Source organism: Brachyhypopomus gauderio, unplaced genomic scaffold (assembly GCF_052324685.1).
Source record: "Brachyhypopomus gauderio isolate BG-103 unplaced genomic scaffold, BGAUD_0.2 sc148, whole genome shotgun sequence".
NCBI lineage: Eukaryota > Metazoa > Chordata > Actinopteri > Gymnotiformes > Hypopomidae > Brachyhypopomus > Brachyhypopomus gauderio.
In genome coordinates this window covers 187501-202500 of record NW_027506969.1, presented here as the reverse complement: position 1 = coordinate 202500, position 15000 = coordinate 187501, and the positions used below count along the sequence as shown (strand labels likewise).

Sequence of the window (15000 nt, the reverse complement as noted above, 5' to 3'; positions counted from 1 at the left end):
AGAAAAGGAGTGAGTTTATTTCAGTGAAAATTTGCTTCACAATGTGAGAGATTACAGATCCGCTTTTGTGAAGAGAGCCTGAACCTCCTTTGGAGCGTAAGAATATTGTAAGTTGTTTTGGTTGTAGAATATAAACCAGTGGAATCATTTTAATTGGACATTTTTCTTGAGGATGGTGTCTGTCTTAGAGGGCAATATGCCAAACAGGTACAGGTTGAAGAGGATGAGTCACAGAGGATGAAGAGCATCGTTCTTTCCTCAGAATAAAAAGTGCCTGCAGTCCTCATAGGAAGAGGTCATCTTCACCTGTTTTGTTTTTCAGGGGAGGTTTGTTGCCCCATTTTCAGCTGATAGTCATGAAACAAGAAGCTTTTAAATACATTTTAAACAAATTTTAGACATTTCTACATGAAACCCACTTCAAAATCAAACATAAAGGTTCCATCCTCCGACCTAAGCTGTGTGCACGTGCGGGCGGGAGCGCGTGCGTGCGGGGGCGCGTTGATGGACTAAGATTTCATAGAAATACACGAAACAAAGACACTGAACTTGGTGCCTGTGTACAGTACGTCGTGATATTTACTGTCTTTAAAACAGTCATAACGATACACTATAATTGCGCATGCGCGACTTGTTAGCCGCATATTGATGCATTTTAAAGAACGAGAGCATAAACCTGGCGATGTTAGGATAAGCAGACGAGGGACTGTAGTCTTACCTCCACCGTACACCCCACCGCTCATGTCTCCACTCGGCTCCACACACTCCGCTTCTCTTTAGGCGCACGTGACCGTTACCGGAATTTCTGATTTCTGCGTGACTCGCGGAAAGTCGACCGGATAATATTTGAATTTTCGTAGTTTATATCTGCGAGGGGCGACGGACAAAAATACGAAGGTGTATATAGATCCTTCCCCTCTTCCCCCGTCACCGCACGCGCGTGTAGTCCTGACAGGTCACGCGCTATTGGGTGAGATATTTGGGGCAGAGCAGCTGTTGTTCAGTAATAATGCTCATGTCACGTCTGGAGGGACTGGGCTTCAGCACTGTTGTGAATTGACTCTGATCAACACCGAACATCTGAAGAGCGAGTTTATCCTCTTGGGCTCCTGCAGCCAAATTAACGGACTGCGGATAGTCGGATATACTGTCGACCATAACATTTACTCTGTGCCAATTGGCAAGTTTCATTTCTTGTAGTTTTACGCACATAAATCGCCAAGATAAGTAGATTTTGGTTTTATTTCTTTTTTATCTATTTGTCTATTAAATGTCCGAGTCCGCTTCTTTTTGTGTGCTTCGCCGTGTACGCGTTTCTGCATTTATGGATGTGGCGCAGAGCGTAAAGGAGGCCACGGAGCAGGAGACGGAGGGGACACGGAGGGGAGACGGAGAGGAGACGGAGGGGAGACGGAGGGGAGACGTGAGACCACCAGAAAGATGAGAGGAGCGTTTAGGAAGCGACGTGGTTCCCGGGGAGGACACAGCTGGAGCTCCATTATTATTACAGAAATCAGCACTGACGACAGCGCGCTACCTAGTGGATCTATTTACTTCAGCGGAACCACTCCCCTGCTGACATTACCTATAGGTTATCTGCCAGTGCAGTGATATGTGCAAATTGAGACTACCGTGAAGCTAAGTAAAAGTCACTTTCATTCTACCTCCGAGTTGAATCATTTATTCATATTTACTGTGTTGGAGTAAAGACACGACACTACCCTGCGTCTGAGAACCGTGTATCAACAGCTGCACGGAGCTCGTGCTCCAGCGGAGAGGGCGTCTCTGCATCTTCAAATAAATCCATAATGCCAAATAATCTCAGTTCATCTTTAGTATGAGACTCATGAGTGTTACACTTAGTGTGTTAGACTAACCACGTCTTCTGTGATCGGAAACCCGCTCCTGCGGTCGCGCTCAGAAACGTGCACGATGATGTGACGCAAGAGAAAATCTAGAATAAAACGATTTTAGGAGTGATGGGCTTTTCGTGTTTATGCTTAACACCCGTTCGGTTATTTCCGAGGACATTTGTTGCATCATATTTAGCTGATAAAAAGATTTAAAATCTAAACAAATACAGAACAACAATGTAGGCCTACTAGGGATGCAAATTATCGATTAATTCATTAATCGTTAGTTGACTGATCTTATCGATCGACTTTCGATTAATCGATAAGCGGGGTTTTTCACCTGAATTTCAGTGTTTCAATAGGGCTTTTAAAAATATCAGCTAAATATACTGCTCAAAAAAATTAAGGGAACACTAAAATAACACATCCTAGATCTCAATTAATAAAAATCTTTGAAATCAGTTGAAAATCTCTCATTTCTACCTATTGTCTGTTCCATTTGCACAAGAGCAGTTGAAATTGATTCACAATCAGTGTTGCTTCCTATCTGAACACGAAGTGTGGATGACTTGGAGTTACATTGTGTTGTTTAAGTGTTCCCTTTATTTTTTTGAGCAGTGTAGTTAAAACACTTTGTTCAAAAAGTATATATTATATTATGATAATGATATTGTATTATATAATATATTGCTCAAGTAATTATGCATGAGGAAATTTTTATGGTATAACAAAATACATTCATTTTAAAAAAGGAATAAATTAAGGACTGGCTCAGTTCAATTTGAAACATTAAACATTTAAAAAAATGTTTTAAAAAAAGAAGAAATTAAATAGAGAGCCAAACAGAATATTATTGAGACCATGTTTGGACAATGTTTCTAGCTTTGTAGTGAACACATGCTGTAACGCGACCGGAGAGTGCCCAAGTTTCCACAACATCATTGAGCTTGTCAGTTAAACTGTCAGCGGTGTGTCTGTCCGACATGTTCGTCGTAATCAGCACTGCAGATTTTCGCATATATGTAATGCTGCAGGCCGGAGCCCCGGTGGGCGTGGGTAAAGGGCGGAGCATGTGTCAATCATTTTCGAATGCAGCCAATCAGATAATAGACTTTTGTTGTCAATCAATTTTTATTAAGCCAATTATCAGCCAGAGTTAGCTGTCAATCATTTTTTACTGCAGCCAATCATCTTAACAGATCTGCCAAAAGAAGGCGGAAACTGCACGGAGAATCTCTTTAAACAGAAGTATATGCCGCTCTTACACAAAAGTAGCTGAATAAAAACATTAGAAGAGCTATGACTTTAGACATTTTTAAATCCAAGTTTAAAATACTTCTCACTTATTTTTCTGGAACGGCACTTTAATTTTCCTTTATTGCACGTATTGCATCATTTGTACATCATATATATACGTGACGAGTGTAAATTGTTAGCGGAGGGGGGGTGTAAATGGACACAAATTAAGTATTATATCGCGATCGATCGCCAAGTATAAACGCCTCCGCCGAGCTGAGCGTTGAGGAGCGATTTTGATTGGAGGATCGTGCTCTATTTTTTATTATAAATTTTTTTACTGATGCTGGTCCAGCGTGTCGCGTGTCACTGATTATGCCTCGGCGTGCCAACGGTGACCCGCGTGCCATAGGTTGCCGACCCCTGCTGTAGAGCCTTTGAATATTAAAACCATTGTAGAAATTAAGTTCAGATGTGACCAGCAATGGAGCGCAAGTAAAAGGACGCGATCACACAGTCTCATTGAAAATGTAGGAGTTAATGAATAAAGTGCACCAACGCAAAACCCGTGACATAATCCCAATAAAGTTTGAAGACCAGTATTTTTTTATATAATCAGGCATTGCTTTTAATCGTCATAATTATGGAGGGCTAGCTAGATATCGTATGCTCACCGTGTACATCTTTCGCCAAGAGAAATTCGTGGGCAGAGTTTAATTACATCTTTGCGGGAGTCATTGAGTTGGATTAACTCTGATTTGATCAACTCTGTCCGATAACTCCAACACTCCATCGTCATTTGATTATATCAAAACAATACTAGTCTTCAAACTTTATTTGGATTATGTCACGGGTTTTGCGTTGGTGCACTTTATTCATTAACTCCTACATTTTCACTGAGACTGTGTGATCGCGTCCTTCTTTTACTTTACTTGCTGAGCTTAATTTCGACAATGGTTTTAATATTCAAAGGCTCTACAGCAGGGGTCGCCAACCTATGGCTCGCCGGCCACCGTTGGCACGCCGAGGCATAATCAGTGGCACGCGACACGCTGGACCAGCATCAGCAAAAAATTAATAATAAAAAATAGAGCACGATCCTCCAATCGAAATCGCTCCTCAACGCTCTGCTCGGCGGAGGCGCTTATACTTGGCGATCGATCGCGATATAATACTTAATTTGTGTCCATTTACACCTCCCCTCCGCTAACAATTTACACTCGTCACGTATATATATGATGTACAAATGATGCAATACGTGCAATAAAGGAAAAAAACATTAAAGTGCCGTTCCAGAAAAATAAGTGAGAAGTATTTTAAACTTTGATTTAAAAATGTCTAAAGTCATGACTCTTCTAATGTTTTTATTCAGCTACTTGTGTAAGAGCGGCATATACTTCTGTTTAAAGAGATTCTCCGTGCAGGTTCCGCCTTCTTTTGGCAGATCTGTTAAGATGATTGGCTGCAGTAAAAAATGATTGACAGCTAACTCTGGCTGATAATTGGCTTAATAAAAATTGATTGACAACAAAAGTCTATTATCTGATTGGCTGCATTCGAAAATGATTGACACATGCTCCGCCCTTTACCCACGCCCACCGGGGCTCCGGCCTGCATTAGCTGCCAGTTCTCGTCAGTGTAGTGGCACGTCACAGTAATGTAACTTTCTGTTGTTAGAGCCGTCCAATAATCTGTTGTAAGGGCTACAGTAGTAGCAGTAGATAGCTTTGTTTTTAGCTCACTCGTATTTTTTGTAGCGAGCTTCGAAAACGCTCGCCTTCCCAGTGTAGCTGTGATTTTAGGTTGACCAGGTGCACTGGTGATATGCAGGACAGCTGCATGCATGGTGTTCAAATGATAATTGAGTGAGCTAGTGGAACTGTTGTACTTCAATACCGCATTACACACAGAACATTTGACTTCTTTGCCTAAATTAACAATGTTGAAATTGTAGCGACTACTACTCCTCGCAGCGAGTTCCCTAACAGACAGGCACTTGGCCCTTTAAGTGACACTGGGAGAGCGGCGCCTGCGCGCACCAGGGGAGGGGGAGAGAACAGTGCTATTGTTTGAGTTGCGTGGAAAATAAAGTTTCCCTCCTTGGGATTTTCTGGATTACGCAGTTTCTGCCTCGTTTCCCGAACTCGCTTCAAAATGGTCCCACACCGCACGTCTTTTCGCCCGCTTCATTTTGTTTTCCACTCTGGTCTTTCGCGACACGTGTTCACCTCTCGTTCTTACGCTCTGTTCAAGTTAATACAGGAGCGCTCTCTAATGATTAATCGTGATTAATACATTTTGATCGAGTAACGTCTTAATCGACAATTAATCGAAAGTCGATTAATCATTTGCATCCCTAAGGCCTACCATATCGAATTTCGACTGTACAAACACACTGAAACAAATACTAAACACGTAGCCTACACTAAACGATTTACTTCGTTTGGGTTTAAACTTGGTTTTCTCAGTCAGAATATGGTGGTTTCACCTGTAGATGGTCGGCCATCAGGATCTGTGGTTATGAAAGATCATGACCCTGTGTTTTAACCATTTCTCCACGATGGACAGAATTCATTCACTCAGACCCGCGCAGATTACCCTAACTATTTTGATAATCCACCATGTAGCATTATTTTGGGCACCCTTGTTAATTTTCCTGATTTACCTTTATAAATCATTGAATGTTTGGATTTTTAAAAATCAGTTAAATATATCATAAAGTGAAATTAAGTTTATATGATTTACAGAAAGTGCAATAATTGTCTAAACAAAAATAGGCAGGTGCATAAGTTTGGACACTGTTGTCATTTTATTGATTTCAAAACCTTTAGAACTAATTATTGGAACTCAAATTTGGTTTGGTAAGTTTAGTGACCCTTGACCTCCATACAGAGGTGACTCCAATTATGAGAAAGGGTAGTTAAGGGTGGCAATTGTATGTTTTTCTCCTTTTTGCATCTTCTCTGAAGAGTCGCAGCATGGGAGATTCAAAACAACTTTCAAATGACCTGAAAACAAAGATTGTTCACCGTCATGGTTTAGGGGAAGGATACAGAAAGCTATGTCAGATATTTCAGCGTTCAGTCTCCAGTGTGAGAAACATTGTGAGAAAATGGAAGAAGACAGGTACAGTTCAAGTCAAGGCTCAAAGTGGCAGACCAAGCTAAGGGCGTACTCACACTAGGGTCTGTGATCCGGGCCCGGGCACGGTTCCCTGCCGAAGCACGGTTCGTTTGGCTAGTGTGATCACTCCAACCGTCCCCGGGCCCGGATCAGTTAACCGTGCTCGGGCCCGCTTGAAGATGTGGGCCAGGGCACGATTCGCGTGGACTTGGGCACGGTTCGCTTCTAGTGTGAGCGCTATCCGTGCCCGGGCCCGCTTGGTGCCTGCCAAGCACTGTGCTTGCACCGTGTTTCTGCACTCCCAAAACGACTCCAAAAATACAATAAAAAGAGAATCATGAGCTCCATAGTGTTGTGCGAGCGCGCTTTTTTTCCAAATAAAGCGGCGTTGTGATGACGTAAGTGTGCTCGGGCCGGGTTGATGAAGCCAGTGTGAGTGCAGGCCAGAGGGGGAGTGGGGAGGGGGGATAACTGGGCCCCAGCACGGAACCAGCAAACCGTGCCTAGTGTGAGTACACCCTAAATCTCAAATAAACAGAAGCACAGGATGTTGAGAACAGTCAGTCAATCCACAGACCAGCACCAAAGACCTACAACATCATCTTGCTACTGATGGAGTCACTGTGCATCTTTCAACTATCCAGCACACTTTACAAAAGGAGATGCTGTATGGAAGAGTGATGCAGAGGAAGCATTTTCTCCACCCACATCACAAACAGAGCTGCTTGAGGTATGCTAAAGCACATTTAGACGAGCCGGCTTCATTTTGGAGGAAGGTGCTGTGGACTGATGAAACTAAAATTGTTATTTGGCCATAACAAGGGCCGTTATGCATGGAGGAAAAAGAACACATCACTCCAAGAAAAACACCTGCTACCTACAGTAAAATTTGGTGGTGGTTCCATCATGCTGTGGGGCTGTGTGGCCAGTACAGGGACTGGGAATCTTGTTAAAGTTGAGGGACGCATGGATTCCAATCAATATCAGCAAATTCTGGAGACCAATGTCCAGGAATCAGTGAAGAAGCTGAAGCTGCGCTGGGGCTGGATCTTCTAACAGGACAACAACCCTAAACACTGCTCAACATCTACAACCACCCTAAACACTGCTCAACATCTACAACCACCCTCAACACTGCTCAACATCTACAACGACCCTAAACACTGCTCAACATCTACAACCACCCTCAACACTGCTCAACATCTACAACGACCCTAAACACTGCTCAACATCTACAACCACCCTCAACACTGCTCAACATCTACAACGACCCTAAACACTGCTCAACATCTACAACCACCCTCAACACTGCTCAACATCTACAACGACCCTAAACACTGCTCAACATCTACAACGACCCTCAACGCTGCTGAACATCTACAACCACCCTAAACGCTGCTCAACATCTACAACGACCCTGAACACTGATCAACATCTACAACCACCCTCAACACTAGACTCTCATTAGAAGCTATAGGAAGCGTTTAGAGGTTGTTATTTCTGCGAAAGGAGGATCTACTAAATATTAAGTTAAGGGTTTTTTTTTTGGGTGCCCAAACTTATGCACCTGCCTATTTCTGTTTATACAATTATTGCACACTTTCTGTAAATCATATAAACTTATATATATTTATACATACACAAACGTAATTATACGTAATTATATATATGGATATATTTTTGCAAGTCTACATTTACGTTTATTGAAATATTTGTGTATGTTGGAAATATTTCCACTTTGCAAAATAGAAAAATAAACCTTTGTTCGACGGCCCTTAACAGTACCAGCGTGGCCCACTGGGGGCGTTGACCAGACTAGTTGCTATGGTTACTGCTCTAGTAGTCCGTTCTAAACTAATTAAACCGATTTCATTTCGGAACTATTTTGCGGTCTTCAGATTAAATCGCTTTACACGTAGTGTCAATATGTTGTGTGAAATGAAGCCCAACGAGACAATTGCAGTTGTAAAAAGCTTTACAGAAATTTGGCTTTTTTAAACTTTTGACAAGAAATGACAATGAAACATAAAAAAACAAAATAAAATAAGTTGGACATCCAGAGTGGCGTAATTAACGACAAGGTCTTGGTTCCTGGTACAAATACCGTCTGCGGTGACCGGTGACCTGCTGTTTTCTCCGTTAACCGCGTGTTTAAACCTATTATAACACTTCACGGGTTCTGACGCTGACTCGGTGTGAAGGATTTACAAACTTCTTCTGGTGGCAGAAAAACCGGATCACGCTCCTAAACTTGATATTTGTGTAACGGTACGCGGCCCGCCTCGCCCGGTGTCCGGTTCCTGCGCTGACGTCACGCCCGGGATGGCGAGCGGCGGAACTGCCGAGGGGCGCGAGACTGACGGGGCCGCGCGGACGCCCCGACGGGGCGCGAGACCAGCGTGACGGGGCCGCGCGGACGGGACGGTGTCGGTTCGTTCGTTTAACGTTTGTCTTTTCTGCGCAGTCACGTCTGACTGCGCGAGCGGAGGCGCGTGCGCCCTGCGGCGCGAGCTGGACGGTTGTGTCGGTTCTCCTGGACTGTCGCTCAGTGTTTTTTTGTTCATCCGGTTAAAAGTTTTGAGTCTGTAATTGTCGTCCCTCGTGAAGAAGCACTGCCGTTGTTCAAATGTGTTTTTAATTACAGGACAACTTTGAGTATTGTAAATAATTACTTTAATCTGTTTAAAGGACTTAGCGCCACCGCCCATCTGTTTCCCGTACCCCCCCCCCCCCCCGTCCGGTGCTGGGGCAGTAAGGCCCGAGTCGCCCCACACTCACAGGGTAGACACGCTCGGTAAACGTTTTCACTCTCAGGACTCGTGTTTATTTTTCCGTTATCCGCTAATCATGTGGACGATCTAACAAACACCGGGCGGAGCTCGCGGAGACCTCGTCGCTCTTCTCGGTTTGGGTGAGTCCTCTGTCCGTCCGGGAACGTCCGTGTGTTGGTGCAGCGTTACACCGTGCTGGGAACGAAGTCTTTCCTCCACACACACACACACACACACACACACACACACACACACACACACACACACACACACTCACACTCACACACAGCGGGTTCAGAGACGTTTTTGCTGCGGACGACGTGAAAAGTGTAACGGCCACTAAACCTAACCCCAACCTTAGTCTAACCCTAACCTTGCTCTAACCCTAACCTTACCCTAATCTTAATCCTAAACCCAATCCTAACCCTAGCCCTAGCCTGTTAGTGCAGAGGATATGTGGGCGTTCTAGACACCGGTTGTCAGACCACTTCAAACGTGCGGACAGGTTATTTATAGATCACTGTGTGGGCTGGGACACGCTGAACAGTCCTTACTGTCATCAATAAAACGTTTTATTTAAGTGAAAGAGAGAGAGAGAGAGAGAGAGTGAAAGAGAGAGAGAGTGAGTGAAAGAGAGAGTGAGTGAGAGAGCGAGAGTGAAAGTGAGAGAGAGAGAAAGAGTGAGAGTGAAAGAAAGAGAGTGAGAGTGAAAGAGAGTGAGTGAGAGTGAAAGAGAGAGAGTGTGAGAGAGAGAGTGTGAAAGAGAGAGTGAGAGTGAGTGGGGAAGGAGTCACAACCTCTGTAGCTGATTAGTCATGTGGTCTTGTAACCCCAAGCAAGTGAAACATGCAAGCAAAGTCTCTACACACACACACACACACACACACACACACACACACACACACACACACACACACAGTGTAAATAAAAATATACAATATCTGTGTTAGACTGCATGTTGTATGATGGCACACTACACCATAGTATATTTTATCACCTGTCTGGTGTTAGTTTTCAGATTGTATTCTATCTCCCAGTCTAAAGTTCATCCCTGACACTTGTTTCAGAACTTGTTTCTTATGTTTTACCTTAAGGAAATTAAAGTAGACAATTACTCAGCTGAATGACGTAAACAAGAAAAAACAGGATCAGAAGTGTCAATGTTCATGCAGCTGTAGTCTTACATCTTAATCCTGTAAGTGCTGATAGAAGAGCCTTTTCTCACTATTTATCTCCTATTCACTTATAATAACGCACTATTATACATAGGATTGGTCTAAGGTGGCATGAAAATAATGTGATCAAACCAAAGTCACATTTTGTTACAAATTTTATTTTGAGTAAATGAATGTTAGACCGCAGCATTCATTTGGGGCAGGGAACCAGTCTTGTGTGACAAGAGGGTTGTGGGTTCGATTCTCAGGCCTGAGGCCATGACTGAGGTGCCCTTGAGCAAGGCACCCAACCCCAACTGCTCCTTGTGTGCTGGGCAAGGGCTGCATGTGTGCACCACAGCCCCCTAGTAATCACTAGTGTGTGTGTCAATATGAATACTAAAATCACCTAGTAACAATATTCTGTCATAGTATAAACCACTGCAAAACTTGAAAATGTTCCAACATAAATAGACTAATTATGAAAATGACTAAAAATAACAGCCAATCTTCCACCATGGCCTCAATGTAAAAATTAGTCATTCAAAGGTCATAGTTCATTAAGCCACTTCTCATAATGTTTCAACAAGTCTCAACAAAAACAAAAAATAATTGTCATTTGGAGGATACAAAATCCTGCATAACAAATGCCTTTGTTGATAGGGTTGTAATTGTGTGTTTGTGCTGATTGTGTTTCTGCAGGGGTTAACATGGCTGCCTCTGTGAAGGTGGCCGTTAGAGTGCGACCCTTCAGCTCCCGTGAGACCAGCAGGGAGGCCAAGTGTGTGATCCAGATGCAGGGCAGAACCACGTGTGCGTACACACAAACATGCACACACATGTTTGAGTATGGGTGGCTAACGTTATTGGGCCAAATGTTCTCGTAAAAAAGGGCAAAAATATGTAGTTGTTGTGTGTTGTGCTGTGTTCTGTACAGTGTTGTGTGCTGTAGTGTTGTACACTAATACATTGTTGTGTGCTGTACAGTGTTTTACACTAATACAGTGCTGTACACTAATACAGTGTTGTGTGCTGTAGTGTTGTACACTAATACAGTGTTGTGTGCTGTACAGTGTTGTGCACTAATACAGTGTTGGGTGCTGTACAGTGTTGTACACTAATACAGTGTTGTACACTAATACAGTGTTGTGTGCTGTACAGTGTTGTGCACTAATACAGTGTTGGGTGCTGTACAGTGTTGTACACTAATACAGTGTTGTACACTAATAGTGTTGTGCACTAATAGTGTTGTGTGCTGTACAGTGTTGTACACTAATACAGTGTTGTGCACTGTACAGTATTGTGCACTGTACAGTTGTGCACTGTACAGTGTTGTATGCTGTACAGTGTTGTACACTAATACCGTGTTGTATGCTGTACAGTGTTGTACATTAATACAGTGTTGTACACTAATACAGTGTTGTATGCTGTACAGTGTTGTGCACTAATACAGTGTTGTATGCTGTACAGTGTTGTGCACTAATACAGTTTTGTATGCTGTACAGTGTTGTGCACTAACACAGTGGTGTGTGCTGTACAGTGTTGTGTGCTGTACAGTGTTGTGCACTTATACAGTGGTGTGTGCTGTACAGTGTTGTACACTAATACAGTGTTGTGTGCTGTACAGTGTTGTGCACTAATAGTGTTGTGTGCTATACAGTGTTGTGCACTAATACAGTGTTGTGCACTAATAGTGTTGTGTGCTGTACAGTGTTGTACACTAATACAGTGTTGTGCACTGTACAGTGTTGTGCACCAATACAGTGTTGTGTGCTGTACAGTGTTGTATGCTGTACAGTGTTGTACACTAATACAGTGTTGTATGCTGTACAGTGTTGTACACTAATACAGTGTTGTATGCTGTACAGTGTTGTGCACTAATACAGTGTTGTATACTGTATAGTGTTGTGCACTAATACAGTGTTGTATGCTGTATAGTGTTGTACACTAGTACAGTGTTGTACACTAATACAGTGTTGTATGCTGTACAGTGTTGTGCACTAATACAGTGTTGTGCAGTAATACAGTTTTGTATGCTGTACAGTGTTGTACACTAATACAGTGTTGTATGCTGTACAGTGTTGTGCACTAACACAGTGTTGTGTGCTGTACAGTGTTGTACACTAATACAGTGTTGTGTGCTGTACAGTGTTGTACACTAATACAGTGTTGTGTACTGTACAGTGTTGTGCACTAACACAGTGTTGTGTGCTGTAGAGTGTTGTACACTAATAGTGTTGTGTACTGTACAGTGTTGTGCACTAATACAGTGTTGTACACTAATACAGTGTTGTATGCTGTACAGTGTTGTGCACTAATACAGTGTTGTATGCTGTACAGTGTTGTACACTAATACAGTGTTGTGTGCTGTACAGTGTTGTGCACTAATACAGTGTTGGGTGCTGTACAGTGTTGTACACTAATACAGTGTTGTACACTAATAGTGTTGTGCACTAATAGTGTTGTGTGCTGTACAGTGTTGTACACTAATACAGTGTTGTGCACTGTACAGTATTGTGCACTGTACAGTTGTGCACTGTACAGTTGTGTACAGTGTTGTATGCTGTACAGTGTTGTACACTAATACCGTGTTGTATGCTGTACAGTGTTGTACATTAATACAGTGTTGTACACTAATACAGTGTTGTATGCTGTACAGTGTTGTGCACTAATACAGTGTTGTATGCTGTACAGTGTTGTGCACTAATACAGTTTTGTATGCTGTACAGTGTTGTGCACTAACACAGTGGTGTGTGCTGTACAGTGTTGTGTGCTGTACAGTGTTGTGCACTTATACAGTGGTGTGTGCTGTACAGTGTTGTACACTAATACAGTGTTGTGTGCTGTACAGTGTTGTGCACTAATAGTGTTGTGTGCTATACAGTGTTGTGCACTAATACAGTGTTGTGCACTAATAGTGTTGTGTGCTGTACAGTGTTGTACACTAATACAGTGTTGTGCACTGTACAGTGTTGTGCACCAATACAGTGTTGTGTGCTGTACAGTGTTGTATGCTGTACAGTGTTGTACACTAATACAGTGTTGTATGCTGTACAGTGTTGTACACTAATACAGTGTTGTATGCTGTACAGTGTTGTGCACTAATACAGTGTTGTATACTGTATAGTGTTGTGCACTAATACAGTGTTGTATGCTGTATAGTGTTGTACACTAGTACAGTGTTGTACACTAATACAGTGTTGTATGCTGTACAGTGTTGTGCACTAATACAGTGTTGTGCAGTAATACAGTTTTGTATGCTGTACAGTGTTGTACACTAATACAGTGTTGTATGCTGTACAGTGTTGTGCACTAACACAGTGTTGTGTGCTGTACAGTGTTGTACACTAATACAGTGTTGTGTGCTGTACAGTGTTGTACACTAATACAGTGTTGTGTACTGTACAGTGTTGTGCACTAACACAGTGTTGTGTGCTGTAGAGTGTTGTACACTAATAGTGTTGTGTACTGTACAGTGTTGTGCACTAATACAGTGTTGTACACTAATACAGTGTTGTATGCTGTACAGTGTTGTGCACTAATACAGTGTTGTATGCTGTACAGTGTTGTGCACTAATACAGTGTTGTGTGCTGTACAGTGTTGTGCACTAATACAGTGTTGTTCACTAATACAGTGTTGTACACTAATACAGTGTTGTGTGCTGTACACTGTTGTGCACTAATACAGTGTTGTGTGCTGTACAGTGTTGTGCACTAATACAGTGTTGTATGCTGTACAGTGTTGTGCACTAATACAGTGTTGTGCACTAATACAGTGTTGTGTGCTGTACACTGTTGTGCACTAATACAGTGTTGTGTACTGTACAGTGTTGTGCACTAATACAGTGTTGTATGCTGTACAGTGTTGTACACTAATACAGTGTTGTACACTAATACGTTGTTGTACACTAATACATTGTTGTATGCTGTACAGTGTTGTGCACTAATACAGTGTTGTATGCTGTACAGTGTTGTGCACTAATACAGTGTTGTATGCTGTACAGTGTTGTATGCTGTACAGTGTTGTACACTAATACAGTGTTGTATGCTGTACAGTGTTGTACACTAATACAGTGTTGTGTACTGTACAGTGTTGTGCACTAACACAGTGTTGTGTGCTGTAGAGTGTTGTACACTAATAGTGTTGTGTACTGTACAGTGTTGTGCACTAATACAGTGTTGTACACTAATACAGTGTTGTATGCTGTACAGTGTTGTGCCCTAATACAGTGTTGTATGCTGTACAGTGTTGTGCACTAATACAGTGTTGTGTGCTGTACAGTGTTGTGCACTAATACAGTGTTGTTCACTAATACAGTGTTGTACACTAATACAGTGTTGTGTGCTGTACACTGTTGTGCACTAATACAGTGTTGTGTGCTGTACAGTGTTGTGCACTAATACAGTGTTGTATGCTGTACAGTGTTGTGCACTAATACAGTGTTGTGTGCTGTACAGTGTTGTGCACTAATACAGTGTTGTGCACTAATACAGTGTTGTGTGCTGTACACTGTTGTGCACTAATACAGTGTTGTGTACTGTACAGTGTTGTGCACTAATACAGTGTTGTATGCTGTACAGTGTTGTACACTAATACAGTGTTGTACACTAATACGTTGTTGTACACTAATACATTGTTGTATGCTGTACAGTGTTGTGCACTAATACAGTGTTGTATGCTGTACAGTGTTGTGCACTAATACAGTGTTGTATGCTGTACAGTGTTGTATGCTGTACAGTGTTGTACACTAATACAGTGTTGTATGCTGTACAGTGTTGTGCACTAATACAATGTTGTATGCTGTATAGTGTTGTGCACTAATACAGTGTTGTATGCTGTATAGTGTTGTACACTAGTACAGT

General features: G+C 42.4%; 2 protein-coding genes across 3 annotated transcripts in view; one reads left to right on the top strand and one right to left on the bottom strand.

The window, feature by feature from the left end:
- The window catches only part of LOC143500396 (actin-like protein 6B), a 17210-nt gene extending 16446 nt beyond the window's left edge, over positions 1-764 (bottom strand). For both annotated transcript variants that reach the window (XM_076994515.1, XM_076994516.1), the window contains exon 1: positions 719-764. In XM_076994515.1, the coding sequence (XP_076850630.1) occupies positions 719-743 (25 nt within the window). In that variant the 5' untranslated portion in view covers positions 744-764. The remainder of the gene's footprint in view (positions 1-718) is intronic.
- Positions 765-8526: 7762 nt separating this feature from the next.
- Positions 8527-15000, top strand: part of LOC143500400 (kinesin-like protein KIF1C) — a 37397-nt gene continuing 30923 nt past the window's right edge. The window contains exons 1-2 of the mRNA XM_076994520.1: positions 8527-9123; positions 10840-10950. Of these exons, the coding sequence (XP_076850635.1) occupies positions 10848-10950 (103 nt within the window). The 5' untranslated portion in view covers positions 8527-9123; positions 10840-10847. The remainder of the gene's footprint in view (positions 9124-10839; positions 10951-15000) is intronic.